General features: G+C 44.9%; 1 protein-coding gene across 1 annotated transcript in view; it reads right to left on the bottom strand.

Annotated features, from left to right (window-relative positions):
• The window catches only part of LOC120021342 (metal transporter CNNM4-like), a 44,770-nt gene that overhangs the window by 6,790 nt on the left and 20,581 nt on the right, over window positions 1–17,399 (bottom strand). The window contains exons 3-6 of the mRNA XM_038965052.1: window positions 17,088–17,225; window positions 16,606–16,775; window positions 9,278–9,374; window positions 1,985–2,160 (exon numbers count right to left, since the gene is read on the bottom strand). Of these exons, the coding sequence (XP_038820980.1) occupies window positions 1,985–2,160; window positions 9,278–9,374; window positions 16,606–16,775; window positions 17,088–17,225 (581 nt within the window). The remainder of the gene's footprint in view (window positions 1–1,984; window positions 2,161–9,277; window positions 9,375–16,605; window positions 16,776–17,087; window positions 17,226–17,399) is intronic.

The following is a 17,399-nucleotide window of genomic DNA, read 5'->3' on the forward strand; positions in this document are numbered from 1 at the left end:
TTCACTGCTATGCGGATGACACACAGCTGTACATTTCAATGAAACATGGTGAAGCCCCAAAATTGCCCTCGCTAGAAGCCTGTGTTTCAGACATAAGGAAGTGGATGGCTGCAAACGTTCTACTTTTAAACTTGGACAAAACAGAGATGCTTGTTCTAGGTCCCAAGAATCAAAGAGATCATCTGTTGAATCTGACAATTAATCTTGATGGTTGTACAGTCGTCTCAAATAAAACTGTGAAGGACCTCTGCGTTACTCTGGACCCTGATCTCTCTTTTGACGAACATATCAAGACTGTTTCAAGGACAGCTTTTTTCCATCTATGTAACATTGCAAAAATCTGAAACTTTCTGTCCAAAAATGATGCAGAAAAATTAATCCATGCTTTTGTTACTTCTAGGTTAGACTACTGCAATGCTCTACTTTCCGGCTACCCGGATAAAGCACTAAATAAACTTCAGTTAGTGCTAAATACGGCTGCTAGAATCCTGACTAGAACCCAAAAATGTGATCATATTACTCCAGTGCTAGCCTCCCTACACTGGCTTTCTGTTAAGGCAAGGGCTGATTTCAAGGTTTTACTGCTAACCTACAAAGCATTACATGGGCTTGCTCCTACCTATCTTTCCGATTTGGTCCTGCCGTACATACCTACACGTACGCTACGGTCACAAGACGCAGGCCTCCTAATTGTCCATAGAATTTCTAAGCAAACAGCTGGAGGCAGGGCTTTCTCCTATAGAGCTCCATTTTTATGGAATGGTCTGCCTACCCATGTGAGAGACGCAGACTCGGTCTCAACCTTTAAGTCTTTACTGAAGACTTATCTCTTCAGTGGGTCATATGATTGAGTGTAGTCTGGCCCAGGAGTGTGAAGGTGAACGGAAAGGCTCTGGAGCAACGAACCGCCCTTGCTGTCTCTGCCTGGCCGGTTCCCCTCTCTCCACTGGGATTCTCTGCCTCTAACCCTATTACAGGGGCTGAGTCACTGGCTTACTGGTGCTCTTCCATGCCGTCCCTAGGAGGGGTGCGTCACTTGAGTCACTGACGTGATCTTCCTGTCCCCCCCCCCCCTGGGTTGTGCCGTGGCGGAGATCTTTGTGGGCTATACTCGGCCTTGTTTCAGGATGGTAAGTTGGTGGTTGAAGATATCCCTCTAGTGGTGTCGGGGCTGTGCTTTGGCAAAGTGGGTGGGTTATATCCTGCCTGTTTGGCCCTGTCCGGGGGTATCATCGGATGGGGCCACAGTGTCTCCTGACCCCTCCTGTCTCAGCCTCCAGTATTTATGATGCAGTAGTTTATGTGTCGGGTGGCTAGGGTCAGTCTGTTATATCTTGAGTAGTTCTCCTGTCTTATCCGGTGTCCTGTGTGAATTTAAGTATGCTCTCTCTAATTCTCTCTTTCTTTCTCTCTCTCGGAGGACCTGAGCCCTAGGACCATGCCTCAGGACTACCTGGCATGATGACTCCTTGCTGTCCCCAGTCCACCTGGCCGTGCTGTTGCTCCAGTTTCAACTGTCCCGCCTGCGGCTATGGAACCCTGACCTGTTCACCGGACGTGCTACCTGTCCCAGACCTGCTGTTTTCAACTCTCTAGAGACAGCAGGAGCGGTAGAGATACTCTTAATGATCGGCTATGAAAAGCCAACTGACATTTACTCCTGAGGTGCTGACTTGTTGCACCCTCGACAACTACTGTGATTATTATTATTTGACCATGCTGGTCATTTATGAACATTTGAAAATCTTGGCCATGTTCTGTTATAATCTCCACCCGGCACAGCCAGAAGAGGACTGGCCACCCCTTATAGCCTGGTTCCTCTCTAGGTTTCTTCCTAGGTTTGGGCCTTTCTATGGAGTTTTTCCTAGCCACCGTGCTTCTACACCTGCATTGCTTGCTGTTTGGGGTTTTAGGCTGGGTTTCTGTAGAGCACTTTGAGATATCACCTGATGTAAGAAGGGCTATATAAATAAATTTGATTTACCTTGACATATTGCAGGTCAGTGAGAGCCCGTACGTAGAAGTCTGGTGTGTACTGGCAGGCGGTGAGCTGCGTGTTGCTAGCAGTTACTGAGCCGCATTCTCCGGAAGCGCCACGCTCAGTGCAGCTTAGCGACGCCGAGCGGTTCAGACCGCTCGCGTGAGTAGGAGAACGGAACTCTGAGATACGGAGAAGGAGAGAGCGGGTGAGCTGGGGATAACCCACACACACGAAGTACACAAACACACACATTCCCACGGGCACACACATCCACATTTGCATGCATGCACACAAGCACGCACACAGTACATAAACACACACATGCACATTCAGGCGCACACAGGACAGTGAATTAGAGAAATCAACATGAAAAGAGAGTGAGATTGTCTATTGATGGGATAGAGACAGTAGGAGGATATGATCGTAGCGAGAGCAGCCAGAACAATATCAACAGTATTTGGCACGGCTGACAGCAACGACAGAGACATTAAGTTAATGAAAAACACTACAGTATGGTTTCGATCACTAGATGGATACTGGCGGTTAGTGAACACACAACACGTGCCGTCACACCTACAGTGCCATGAAAAAGCGAACAAATAACATTTTGATACTCTTCTTATATGTCATAAACCAAGTTATGCAACACCCAATGCCCCTGTGCGAAAAAGCAATTGCTCCCTTACAGAGAGCTCTAAAAGGAGACTGTCAGGCAGTAGGTCCATGATTTGAAGCGAAAGTGCAGCGGGGTCATGCAGCAAGACAATGATCGAAATTACACAAGCAAGTCCGTATCAGAATGGCTGAAAAGCAAGTTTTTTGTTGTTTTGGAATGAACTACGTAGTCAAAGTCCAGACCTAGCCGCCTTTTGCACACTCTTGGCATTCTCTCAACTAGCTTCATGAGGTAGACACCTGGAATGCATGCGTGTCCACACTTTTGACTGGTACTGTAGGCGTGAGACTGATCAGCAACTACAGGAAGCGTTTGGTTGCAGCCATTGTAGATAAAGGTGGCACAACCAATTCAACGAGTGTGAAGGTGCAATTACTTGTCACACAGCGGCATTGGGTGTCGCATAAGTTTGTTTATTAAAGAAATTAAATAAGTATCACCATTTTGTGTTATTTGTTCACTCGGGTTCCCGTTACCTAAAATTAGGTTTTGGTTGAAGATCTGATAACAATCCGTGTCAAAGATATGCTAAAATCTAGAATGTTTGAAAGGGGGCAAATAGTTTTTCACGGCATTGTACACGCAGCAATGCAAATGTATACACACAGCATCACAGAGAGCAACAGGTATATATGCACAACACAACAACACAAACATATGCACAAAGATGAAGGTTGAGTATGATTGGTGATTACAGAGGAGGATGGGGTTCAATTATGATTATATGCTGGGAGGGAGGGAGGGATTATTTCAGGTGCCAGGCTTCCCCATATCACATCAAGGATAGGGGGTGATGGGGACCAATCAACAGCCAGGATCAGGAGAAATGGCATTATGGCAACCAATCAACGATGGTTCTGTGCTTAACCAAGTCACCTGTGGACGTTTTGGTGTTCCTGAGCGTTCACCGTGGCTCAGAGATCGGCTCGCCAGGCATGCCATGCAAATGAGGCTCTGATTGGCATGGGGGGAGGTGGGGGGGATCGTAACTGTGTATGAGTGTTTGTGGTTGGGTAAGTTGGGGTTAAAAGGAGTGTGTAGTGAGTGATGCATGCCCTGTTCCAATTTTGACCCCTAGCTCGTTCCTTCTAGGCACACATCTAAAAACAATGTATAGGTATTGACAAAATGGTAATAGTATCACTGTGTCTTTTGATAGGCTGGGTTGAACTGTCATCCTATTGCCTATACATATATGCTCTTTTCCGCTCTAGTGCCTAGGGGAAGGGGTTAGGGAACTATATGGTATAGGAAGTAGTGAGTGGGTCAGAAGTAGTTTGGTGATTTCTGTGAAGTGAGTGAGTAGTGACCATAGAACTCTAATTCTATGCTAGTGACAGGATCAGGTAATCGCACAAGATACAGTAGAAGATGCCTTTAACCACAGACCTAGTATCAGATTACCCAAAATGTAACCAATGCGGTAATAAGGAAACATCTGACCCTGGACCAGTGGTTAGGGCAACTAGTAGGGGTTAGAGGTCAGATATGAGAGGTAGTGCCGTGGAGCAGAGTGGCTCCACCTAGAGCCCCATCCAGCAAGTTTCTTCCTTCCTCCTCTATTCCTCCTCTTCCTCAGTCGGTACTGTGTAGTCCAGCTCTGCCACAGGTCTGAAGAAATTGGAATCACCCATGTCAAGTCCCTGACACTGCTCCAATATGACGATAATGTTTCCTTCCTTCTTTCTTTCTTTCCCTCCATCCTTCCTTCCTTCCTTCCTTCCTTCCATGTCACTGGCAAAAGCAGTACTGAGGAAACCAGATCAGTGAGTATTCCAAGGAAGAGACCAAGGAAGGAAGGAAAGAAAGGAAGGAAGAAAGGACGCATAATATGCATGTAACTTCAACTGAACCCTTACCTTATTGGAACAGGGCCTGTCAACTGAGTGACGTTGTCCCAGGCTGCTCTGCTCTGCCCTGTCCTGTCCTGCTGACTGAGGACAAACCCACTGATGTGACCTGATGTGGCATACAATCCGTCAAAAGCACATAGGGCTCAGCTGCCATCATCAGCAGTCATCGGTCGAGTAAGAACTGCAAGTAGAACCTCACCACATCACTCAGTCACTAAGAGAGAGAGACCACTGCAGAGCACCGGCTTGTCCACCAACCTATTAATTCAATACCATCCTACTCCACCAGAGGGTATAGTGGAGCGTAAACCGGCATTAAATAGTATTAGACGCAAATATTATGCTAACAATACACTATTAGCTAGGATTAGCGCAGCTGACTCATCTCGAACGGCAGTCGACGTTTAACCGTTGCGGTTCTGTGCGTCGTTAAACCAGTGACATTAAGTGAAACAATAACGAGTGCAGTGTTCAGTCTGGTTTAACCAGGCTACTGTGAGTCGGCTATCGAGTTCTGGAGGAGAGCGGTAGAGCAGGGTTTCCCAAGCTGATTCAAATAATCAAAGCTTGATGATGAGTTGGTTATTTGAATCAGCTGTGTAGTGCTAGGGCATAAACCATAAACGTGCATCCAGGGGGGGCCCCAGAACCGAGTATGGGAAACCCTGCTCTAACTAATGCTCTCGAAAGCTGACTCACAGTAAGGCCTGATTAGATTACTAAGGCTTTGCACCCTTTGGTTTCCAGAGGGAATAAAACAAACACAGAATGAGAGAAGAATAAAATCTTGGGAGGTAAGAGTAGAAAGTTTTCGTATTTGATTCTACTTCAAAGAAAAGCAGGTAAGGCAAACACATGGTGTAACTGACCCTAAATGTAAAGTATTGATATTCTAGTGGATCTCTAGGCTGTCTGTCAGGTTGTACTTGCTGGAGCAGGGCTCTGAAGAAGAGGATGATGGGAGGGAAACAAAAAAGGTGATCTTGGCATAAAAAGTGGCCCCTCCCTCCCTCATGTTGCCCCTACCCTCTGGGCGGTTGGTTCTTTACCTGGGAAGCGAGAGAACAGAGAGAATCTCTTTAAAGAGAGACGTCGTGGAGGAGGGGACGCCACTGATGGGGAGAGAGGGGGAGTTACGGCTGAGCGAAGGGGGGGAGAAGGGGGGGAGAGAGAAAGACGCTCTTGTTTAATCATCGCTAGGCAGTAACAGCACTGTAGTGGTTAACAGCACTGTAGGATGCCCTGAAGAGACAAACCTCCTCCTTCACAGAGCACATTGACATTTTCACCTCAATACATCATTTAGTGAACCATTCACGGAGGCTGTGTCCAAAATGGCACTCCATTCCCTATTATAGTGCACTACTTTTGGCCAGGATTAGCCACATAAGGCTATGGCATAAAGTAGTGCACTACATAGGGGATAGGATGCAATTTCAGATTTGCCCCGGGTGACTCGTCATTTTCACAGGTCAACGAAGGCCTGCTGTCGGATTGGAGGGGGCAGATTGCCCAATGGGAGGGGCGTAACTGAGTGACATCAGACGCTGACATGAGTTGGACACAGTTTGACACATGTAGGCAGTAGTACAGTACACATCATATAGCGCATGCACACACACATTACATAGATGCTGCGCACACAAAGCACAGAGAAGACTACCACAGAGAGAGAGAAAGATGATTTAACATTTAAGAGGCTTTTGACAACCAGAACCTACTCTGCTCATGCCTGCATGTGTAGCACCATCTACAGAGGTACTACACTACTGACAACATTGAAAGCTCATCTCCATCCATTTCTATGACTTACACCATCTCTACATTGATTATGTAGAGGCTTCCGAGTGCTGCAGCGGACTAAGGCACTGCATCTCAGTGCTCGAGGAGTCACTACAGACACCCTGGTTTGATTACACGCTGTATCACAACAGGCTGTGATTGGGAGTCCCATAGGTTCGGCATACAATTGTCCCAGCGTCGTCCGGGTTTGGCCGTCATTGTAAATAAAAATTTGTTCTTAACTGACTTGCCTAGTTAAATAATATATTTCAGAGCAGCTATGGCTGCTAGTCATACTGGTATCTGACCACTAGGTGTCATCAGCGTTTCTAAAGCATCTGGACTCCAGCACTGTGCCATCATCACCCTCCCGCCAACTGAGCTCTCTCAGATATGCACACACCCCCATCATTGGCGCGCGCACACACACACACCTTGTCCTTTATAGGTGACACTAGGGCTGTGGCGGTCACGAAATTGCATCAGCCGGTGATTGTCAAGCAAATAACTGCCGGTCTCACAGTAATTGACCATTAATTAACATAAACACATTTCGCATCTCCTGCCTTCCACACATGATGCAGACCACTGATGCAGACCTTTGGAACATCTACATTAAAAAAATTATAATAAATCCATGTACTATAGCCTAAACCTTCACAATAAATTCCATATTTAGACAGGTCTAAAGGAACATGATATGAAGAAAATGTAGTATTTTTCAGAAGAACTGAAGAGCATACTGAGTTTTGCTTATGTTAGGTCCTGATCTGGCTATGTTAAATGGCTGTGGGCTACACTAGTTCATTTAGCAGACGTGGCATTATTTTATCGTATGAAGAATACAATTGAACAAAGCCGAATGAAATATAAAAAGGATATTTTCTCCAAATGATTTGAGGGAGTGCGCACATGCGGTTATTCTGCGTTGAGCGGTTAACAAAGAAATAGGTACACCTGTATGCTTAATTTAGAGTTATTAATGTAACTTCTGTTGTTCAACAAACATTGGGCTATATGTTTAGATTTTAATACATTGTAAGGCTGCATGATGCCACTAGTGATGATCTGAAAAAAGTAGCATGAAAGGCATGAGCTCTGCTTTGGTTCTTGCGCAGGCTGTACACACTACATCAGTCTCTCATTCACAATTTGACTAGCATTTGATAATGCCTCGAATCTCCTGGCGGCATCCCCTTTGTGTGGCCGCAATGCACCCTAAAATAATACATGCCTTTTGCGGCCAGTGGCCGTTTTGCCCTTGGGCTGAATATAATTATTATAATTCCCTTCTCCCGGATGCGTGCTGCGAAGCACCTCTCACTCACATGGCTCTCAGTCACGTGATCGGGTCTTTCTCATAGGTTACAAGTGAAGACAGAAACATCGGGGAGGCAACTGTGCGCGTCCTTATCCAATTCCGAGGCACATATTGAAGATATTGGAAAAACTGTCCACATTTACTTTATGTCAGCCAACAAGATGAGTAGGCCTAACGAACAGCAAAAGCCTATGTCCATCTACTATCCCCCATAGTACAAAAACCGACCTATTCTATTCTGTGTGAGAAATATTCCAAACATAGTCTGGGACAGTTGTGGGACGCAATAGATCACAAATTAATACAACCACTAGCGTAAAAAAAAAACGCTTTAAAGTAATGAGGCAAACGCAACAGATCAGAACGTTTTGCTTAAAATGTTGATAGCCTAATAGTTTATTTCTTCACATTATAAGCGCAGCAATGCGCTCACACAGCAGTAGGCTATAAGCGGGAATGTTCCATGAGCGGGAAAACGCCATTATCAAAAGTGACCGCAAATGCGATAAAGCATGTCATGCTTTTATTATAAATGTGCATTTTTTTATGGTGAAAACGATCTTCCTCAAACTCGAAACTCACACGCTGCTTATGTATGCCCTTGTAAAGCAGATTCATTTGCTTAATATTGAGAAGTTATTTGTTATCAGTTGTGAAGTGGCCAAACCTTAACAACCTTAACAAAACATACAGGCCTATGGGCTAGGCTACATGAGGTTTGCGACTATGACTCGAAAAAGTCGCAAAAATATCGGCTAATAGTGTCACCCATCAGATTATTCTTGATTTAATCTGGTCTTTACATATACTAAATAATATATGTGGCCTAGCCTATAGAAATGTGGCCTAGCCTATAGAAAGCTGATGGGATCCTCCCACCCTTTAATAAAGGCCATCACTCTGTTTTCTCAGGCAATTGCATAGCCTGTAGAAATGATGCGCAATGAGCTCATGGGCTCTCTCAGTGCTTGATTAGATTTTCCATGACATTTGCATTGATGTCAGAGTGATTAGAGGGACAATAGAGTGCTGAGTCCACGGCAGGTAGCAAGTTTGGCAGGCTACTAACGACCATCAGCAGCATCATAGCTTGGAGAAGCCTAGCTACCGTGACTGAACGGTCACGTGGAATTTGACTGCCGTCATGATTCTCGACCGCCAGTGTGGCGGTAATACAGTCACCGCCACAGCCCTAGGTAACAGTGGTGTACGTTTCTTTCTACCTGTTTATTAAATCAGCTGTGGATCACATTTCTGTCTGTTGGATCTCCTGAAACCTTAGTGATTACGCACACTCACCTACTTGTGAGCTTTGCTAACACACATTTCATTGTGAGCTGTGCACAGTGCTAGTTGGAGCATTTCCCCTATCCCTTCTGGTGTGTGGGTGTTTGAGTTGAGCACTTCTGGACGTTGGTCAGCGAAGCTGGTGTTTCAGGAATACAAATTGAAGGCCGAAATGCTGAAGACTAGACTGAAACAAGTTTAGACAGGGGCAAGTGCACAGAGAGTTGTCACATTGTTTGTGCATGTGTGTATGAGAGAGAAAGGGGGCGAAAGAGAGAGAGTCTGTATGTGTATCTCTGCGCCAGTGTTGATGTGCATTGCTTGTGTCTGTGGTCTGATCACATATACATTACGTGTGTGTGTGTGTGTGTGCTCACCCAGTGATGGTGAGCTAAGAGCCATGACTCCATAGTAGGAGAAGGGTCCTGTCTCAAACTTCATGTTCTCGTTTCCAGCCTCCACCTCCACTCGCCCCTGAGGAACACACACACAGAGTTTCAAAGCAATATAACACACTTTGACTTGCAGGCGCTGTGAACAAAAAGTAAACCAATTAAATAAAGATACATACCCACACGCTGATGAGTAGTTTGCACAATAAAACAGCAAGAGCATTCATCAGTGTGCAGGTATTTACCTTTATTTCATATACATTAACACACACACACAGATCTCAGTCGGACAAAGTGAACATACAGAGATGCAGCATTTCTACTGCTTCAGTGGTGTTGTCTCTTCTATCTACTATGTTTCTACATTCTACTTTTTAAAGTATCCTGTGTTAGCACTGATCTATCCACAAAGGCCCGAATCCTAACTCCATTGACATCAACGCACGATTTATGCAGTCGTCAAGTTAAGCCTGAGCATCAGACCAGGATTATTCTGATTCTATTTCTACTGCTAATGTTGTCTGATCTATCTGCTACGTTTCTATGGCTGAGCCTTCCTACCAAGGTAAAAGAGAACCCTGGCGGTCTCATCAATATTATATCACAGTGCAGGTGTGCATGCTGAGGTTCCAGTGTCACACACACACACACACACACGGTCTAATGTCAATGTGCCCTGGCAAAACACATCCCAATGACCCCCAACAGATGACACATACACACACAACCGTGCACACACACCTTCCTGAATGGTGAAACGAGAGCAACTGTGCTCATGTTGCTGTACCTGTATCTGCACAGTGTCACCTTGGGTATCATCAACAAAACACACAGAATTTTTTTTAAATTTTATTTACACACGGTCGGGCTTCGTCCCCTGGTATCATAAACACACATAAGACATGGAAGAATGTGTAGAATTGCAGAAAATTTGCTTTAAAACAGCAAAAACAAATCTCTGCCGCATGCTAAATGTCAAAAATTGCGTGAAATTAGCTTTAAAACTACAAAATGTTCACACCCCTCTTGTTGGCTGAGAGAACAGTTTGGGGTCGCGAGGTGGAGGTTTGTTACTACACCGATAAATTACATTATCCATCCGGACCTTTGCCACCGAGGAAGAGTGTGACTGGACCTTCTCAAATACTTCAGATTCAGGTCAACTTTATTATCCCATCTGCTTCAAAAGACGGTACATAAAATATGAAAACACAGAAACCACACAACAGAATTATTTGAAAGTGCCATAGGTACACATTTAAAAGTGAAAGTGCAATATGCTGTATACTCGAGGGATCGACAGACTATTATACAGCGTAATGGCTGTTGGAATAAAAAGTCAGGCTGCTGCTGTGACTGAGTTTGCAGTGAAGGGGATCTGTCCTGTAAAATGCTTTCAAGTTTTAGGAGATTTGTGTACAGGTTGATGACTGATTCTTGATCTATACCAATTATCCTTCCCGCCGTCTTAATCAAGCGCTGAAGCTTGACTTGGTCTTGTTTCCAAACATGCATATCAGACCAAAGGACAGCACACTCTGGAGGACATATTTACAGAACATTTGTAAGATATGGCGGTTCGACATTAAAACGGTTCGGTTTGCGTCGAAAAACATTATCGGTTGCAATTTCTTGATCTTTGCAAAGGCACAGTCCTTGCATTTCAGTTTGTCTATTTGGATCCCCAGGTACGTATATGTGGTCACTCTAAATCAGCTGATTCCCCATTGATCTTCGTAGGAGGTGGCGGAGTTTTGTTCCTTCTGAAATCCATTTCCATCTCTTTCGTTTTCTTAACGTTGATTTCAAGGAAAGTATTCAAGGAAAATGTTAACCCAGTTGATCAGTAGAGAGCGGACACCCAAATTCACCAGATTATCCACCAGTAGGTGGGGTTGGATGGTGTTAAACGCACTACTGAAGTCAATGAACACAATTTCACTAAGCTATTTGCCTTTTCTAAATGTTCGTAGATATTCTTCAGCTTGACCAGTAACCCATTATCAACACCCACGGTAGGCGAATTCATTTGGTTCTAATTGGGAAGGGAGACCAGAGAGAATTTGTTTTTCAATTACTTTTTCAAAACAATTCATTAGGTACAGATCTTTTTGTTCTTTTCAGGTATTGGGACAAATCAGTAGACTTTTTCCATAAGACTGGAATTATCCCAGTTCAGTGACAGCTGGAACAGCTTCTGGAACGGTAATGCGAGCTGGTCTGCGCATGCCTGAACTGCCTGGCTGCTGATGCTTTTTGGACCATATCATTTTAGTTTGCTTGACACATTGAAAGTATTGCTTGACGTCATTCAGAGAGATCTGTATATCAACTGGTATGCTGTCTATACTGTCCAAGGCCATTTTCTGCTGCGATGCAAAATCACACGTCAAACCTACAATAGAAACTGTTCAAATCAATTGCAAAAGCAAGGTCATTTCGATGGTCACACAATGTCTCATTGGTTTGTAGCCTGTGATGGTTTGTAGCCCTTGCCAGCCTTTCCTACTGTCCTTGAAAAGGTTTTCTAAATTTGTCTTTGTATGCTGCCTTGCACTGATTTAAACACTTGTTTTTTTCTGGTTGAGGAGCTCTTTTAATTCCTGAGTTACCCACGGGTTATTATTGGGGAAGATGTTGACTTTCTTTTTTAGAAATAACGAGATCCTCACAGAAACGGATGTCCTCCGAGACGGTATGCGCTGCCTCTTCCAGGTCATTGGTTCTGTCCGCCAGGACCGCCCAGTCAGTGGACTCAAAACAGTCCTGCAGGGCTTCATTAGCTGGGATGAGCTGAACCATGTTATGATCTGAAACCCCAAGACTGGGTAGCGCCATGGAAAAATACGCACCTGGGATGTTACCATAACGGAGGTCCAGACAGGCTTCATTTCAGGTCGGACGTGTAACATATTGCTGATATGATGGTTAAAGTTCCCCGTGATTAGCTTCACTGCTTCAGGTGACTCAGTCTCAGCCTGGGATACAAGGGCACGAATAACGTCGGCAGCTACTTGAGTGTCAGCGGAGAGAGGGCTTTGTAAACAATTAATAGCACCTGAATACCCCTGGTCCATGTGTTGTGTTGATGTATCGTCTGTGTGTATTGTGGTAGGCTATGGTATGTACACTTGTAGTGCCTTGCCCTTTCTCAGAAGAGATTAAAACCTTGCACAATTACACACACTGACAGCCGTGCTGAAATGACTGATTACCCAGGGCCGTTTAAGACTCATCGCCCCAATCTCTTCCCCAGGGTGATCTGGGTAATCCCCGCAGTGAATCAGCATGGGGTAGTGTGTGTGTGTGTGTGTGAGGGGAGGGTTAACCTTTGCCCGACCGACATTAAGGGAGCGGAACTCCAGGCTATGATTTAATGATGTGCTCTGTGAGGCAGTGTGTCTGTGGGCTAGGCAAACATACAAGTCTAAACACTGCAGGCTTTTACGGTCTGCAGTCAGAGTGGACTGATGCGTGTGTGCCTGATGCAGCATAGAGCTGACTTAAACAGGGATGTGATTCTTGTCTGAATGAGAATGATGTTAAAGAGTCACTCACTCACTCACCATTCTACAGTTGAGGTCGGCGGTTTACATACACCTTAGCCAAATACATTAAACTCAGTTGTTCACAATTCCTGACATTTAATCCTAGTAAAAATTCCCTGTTTTAGGTCAGTTGGGATCACAACTTTATTTTAAGAATGTGAAATGTCAGAATAATAGTAGAGAGAATTATTTCTTTCAGCTTTTATTTCTTTCATCACATTCCCAGTGGATCAGAAGTTTACATACACTCAATTAGTATTTGGTAGCATTGCCTCTAAATTGTTTAACTTGGGTCAAACGTTTCGGGTAGCCTTCCACAAGCTTCCCACAATAAGTTGGATGAATTTTAGCCCATTCCTCCTGACAGAGCTGGTGTAACTGAGTCAGGTTTGTAGGCCTCCTTGCTCGCACACACTTTTTCAGTTCTGCCCACAAATTTTCTATTGGATTGAGGTCAGGGCTTTGTGATGGCCACTCTAATACCTTGACTTTGTTGTCCTTAAGCCATTTTGCCACAACTTTGGAAGTACGCTTGGGGTCATTGTCCATTTGGAAGACCCATTTGCGATCACGCTTTAACTTCCTGACTGATGTCTGGAGATGTTGCTTCAATATATCCACATAATTTTCCTACCTCATGATGCCATCTATTTTGTGAAGTGCACCAGTCCCTCCTGCAGCAAAACACCTCCACAACATGATGCTGCCACCCCCGTGCTTCACGGTTGGGATGGTGTTCTTCGGCTTACAAGCCTCCCCCTTTTTCCTCCAAACATAACAATGATCATTATGGCCAAACAGTTCTATTGTTGTTTCATCAGACCAGAGGATATTTATCCAAAAAGTACGATCTTTGTCCCCATGTGCAGTTGCAAGTAGTCTGGCTTTTTTATGGAGGTTTAGAGCAGTGGCTTCTACCTTGCTGAGCGGCCTTTCAGGTTATCTCGATATAGGACTCGTTTTACTGTGGATATAGATACTTTTGTACCTGTTTCCTCCAGCATCTTCACAAGGTCCTTTGCTGTTGTTCTGGGATTGATTTGCACTTTTTGCACCAAAGTACGTTTTTCTCTAGGAGACAGAACACGTCTCCTTCCTGAGCGGTATGACGGCTTCGTGGTCCCATAGTGTTTATACTTGCGTACTATTGTTTGTACAGATGAACGTGGTACCTTCAGGCATTTGGAAATTGCTCCCAAGGATGAACCAGACTTGTGGAGGTCAACCATTTTTGGGGGCTGATTTATTTAGATTTTCCCATGATGTCAAGCAAAGAGCACTGAGTTTGAAGGTAGGCCTTGAAATACATCCACAGGTAGACCTCCAATTGACTCAAATTATGTCAATTAGCCTATCAGAAGCTTCTAAAGCCATGACATAATTTTCAGGAATTTTCCAAGCTGTTTAAAGGCACAGTCAACTTAGTGCATGTAAACTTCTGACCCACTGGAATTGTGATACAGTGAAATAAGTGAAATAATCTGTCCGTAAACAATTGTTGGAAAAATGACTTGTGTCATGCACAAAGTAGATGTCCTAACCGACTTGCCAAAACTATAGTTTGCTAACAAGAAATTTGTGGAGTGGTTGAAAAACGAGTTTTAATAACCTAAGTGTATATAAACTTCTGACTTCAACTGTATTTTCCTCCCCTTTCCAATCCTCCCTCTCCCCTCCTGTTCCCTCTTTCGGTTTCTCCTTACATAAAGGGATCAGTTAGTGAAGGGCAGGTCTGCCCCACAGCTAAGCGTCACACAAGGTCACTTGACACACACATACACACACACCTGTAAGCACTTAAAATCTGCTTAAAAAAACTGACTGAGCTTGGGCAATTTTGTCAAAAACTAATGACATAGGTTGCCCTAAGAGTTAATAGGCAGCTAAAGATGCTTCTACCAAATATTAACTCTGGGGTGTGAAGACATATGCAATCAAGACATCTTCGTTATCTTATTTTTAATTCATTAATTTCTCTAACTTTCTTTCACTTTGAATTATGTGGAGTAGATCTGTACAAAAAAAAAAAATCAAAATGAATCCCTTTTAGAAAAATCGGAACACTGTACAACAAGGGGTGTGTAGACTTTCACAAGGCTCTGTACATTGTGCTGTACACTGCAACAGCTAAAGCCAGTAGGCCGAGTCACACCAAAGGAACCACACAGTTGAGCCTAATTCACAGTCAAGAAGTCTGTGGCTGTGTCTGAATACCCGTACTTGCGTTCTAAACAGTAGAGATTTTGGGTATGCGAAAATAGAACGTACTTTGGAGTACGTGAAATTTCTAAAATGTTTTAGGCTTCAAATGCAAGGATTTCATACATTTTGGCTTGTCATCTAGTAGAATTTGCTGCACACTACTGAGGAAGAGAATCGCCTTGAGACCCGTGTGTTTGACAACAGCTGATAATCAGATATGGTGACGAGCTTTACCAGAATGAACGAATGGCAGGAATCAATGCAATTCCGCATTAGATGATGAATTCTCAGTATGGCTGAGGAGTATGTTGATATTTGTTACTTACTGCATTCGATTTGACTAAACAGTACGTTCTAAATAGTACGTAGTACGATTAGTCAAGAGTATGCAGTTTTATTAAGTAGTAGGCAAGTCAGATTTCGGACAGATTGCGTGTGTTTAAAGCTGTAAGTGAGCAGTCTACCTCTCTACCATGCCTTGTTAAATAAAGAAATAAAAAATAAAATAAATAAAACCTGCAAGAATAGGATAGATGCCACAATGTGGTATTGCAGTTTAAGTGCGTGTGTGCTTTTGCACGCGTGTGAGTGTACCTGCAGTATGAGTACAAAGTAGTCGATATACGTTTGCCTCTATGCTAGATGTAGAGGTGTGTGAGAGAGCGAGAGAGAAAGAGCGAGAGAGAGCGAGAGAGAAAGAGCGAGAGAGAGCGAGAGAGAGCGAGAGAGAGCGCGAGAGAGCGCGAGAAAGAGAGCGAGCGAGAGAGAGAGCGAGCGAGAGAGAGAGCGAGAGAGAGAGCGAGCGAGAGAGAGAGAGAGAGCGAGCGAGCGAGAGAGCGAGAGAGAGCGCGAGAGAGAGAGCGAGAGAGAGAGCGAGACAGAGAGCGAGAGAGAGAGCGCGAGAGAGAGAGCGCGAGAGAGAGCGAGAGAGAGAGCGAGAGAGAGAGCGAGAGAGAGAGCGAGAGAGAGAGCGAGAGAGAGAGCGAGAGAGAGAGCGAGAGAGAGAGCGAGAGAGCGAGAGAGAGAGCGAGAGAGAGAGCGAGAGAGAGAGCGAGAGAGAGAGCGAGAGAGAGAGCGAGAGAGAGAGCGAGAGAGAGAGCGAGAGAGAGAGCGAGAGAGAGAGCGAGAGAGAGAGCGAGAGAGAGAGAGCGAGAGAGAGAGAGCGAGAGAGAGAGCGAGAGAGAGCGAGAGAGAGCGAGAGAGAGCGAGAGAGAGCGAGAGAGAGCGAGAGAGAGCGAGAGAGAGCGAGAGAGAGCGAGAGAGAGCGAGCGAGAGAGAGAGAGCGAGAGAGAGAGAGCGAGAGAGAGAGAGCGAGAGAGAGAGAGCGAGAGAGAGAGAGCGAGAGAGAGAGAGAGAGCGAGAGAGAGAGAGAGCGAGAGAGAGCGAGCGAGAGAGAGAGAGCGAGAGAGAGAGAGCGAGAGAGAGAGCGAGAGCGAGAGAGAGAGCGAGAGAGAGAGAGCGAGAGCGAGCGAGCGAGAGCGAGCGAGCGAGAGAGAGAGAGAGCGAGAGAGAGAGAGAGCGAGAGAGAGCAAGAGAGAGCAAGAGAGATAGAGTACTGGGTACCTGCAGTATGAGTATGAAGTAGTCGACAGGTTTGCCTCTCTGGTAGATGTAGTGTAGAGCGGATCGCTTGTCGCTGTCATTGAATTTGATCTCCTGGATGACATCAGGGTGCCTCAGGATCCTCAGTAACACCTTCTCAGTGACCTGACAGGGACTGAACAGACTCACCTCTGTTGGAAAGGAGAGAGGGGGTGAGGGTTGAATGGGGAGAGAGACACACCCGGAAATCAGACTTACAGACAGCGCCTTCAATTCAGACAGATCGGTTACCCTTAAAGGGTGTATAATGCATTAAGATGCGGTTAAAATGCATCATAAAACTTGTGATGAGAATTTTGTCTAACCCCGTTATCAACCAGACTAAATACCAGCTGTTCTGTTGATACAAATAGATACTTTCATTGATTTAGAGAGACCATTTATTATAAAATGTATTATAAGACATTAGGACGGCTCATGCGAGCTTATGACAGTCCACTCACCTGTAGCCAGGAAGCGATGCGCAGCCAGCATCAACTGGGGAGAGATCTTCACCTTGCACTCGTTCTCCGTGTGTTTAAACGCAGAGAAGTCACGCGTTCTCTTGTTCGGGTCCACCTTCTTCCTGTTCCTATTGTCAGCTGGAGAGAGGAGAGGGAAAACGGCAACTGACATGTTTAGCACTGACTGACATGTGTAGCACTGACTGACATGTGTAGCACTGACTGACATGTTTAGCACTGACTGACATGTGTAGCACTGACTGACATGTGTAGCACTGACTGACATGTGTAGCACTGACTGACATGTGTAGC

The sequence above is a fragment of the Salvelinus namaycush genome, chromosome 26 (assembly GCF_016432855.1).
Source record: "Salvelinus namaycush isolate Seneca chromosome 26, SaNama_1.0, whole genome shotgun sequence".
Lineage (NCBI taxonomy): Eukaryota > Metazoa > Chordata > Actinopteri > Salmoniformes > Salmonidae > Salvelinus > Salvelinus namaycush.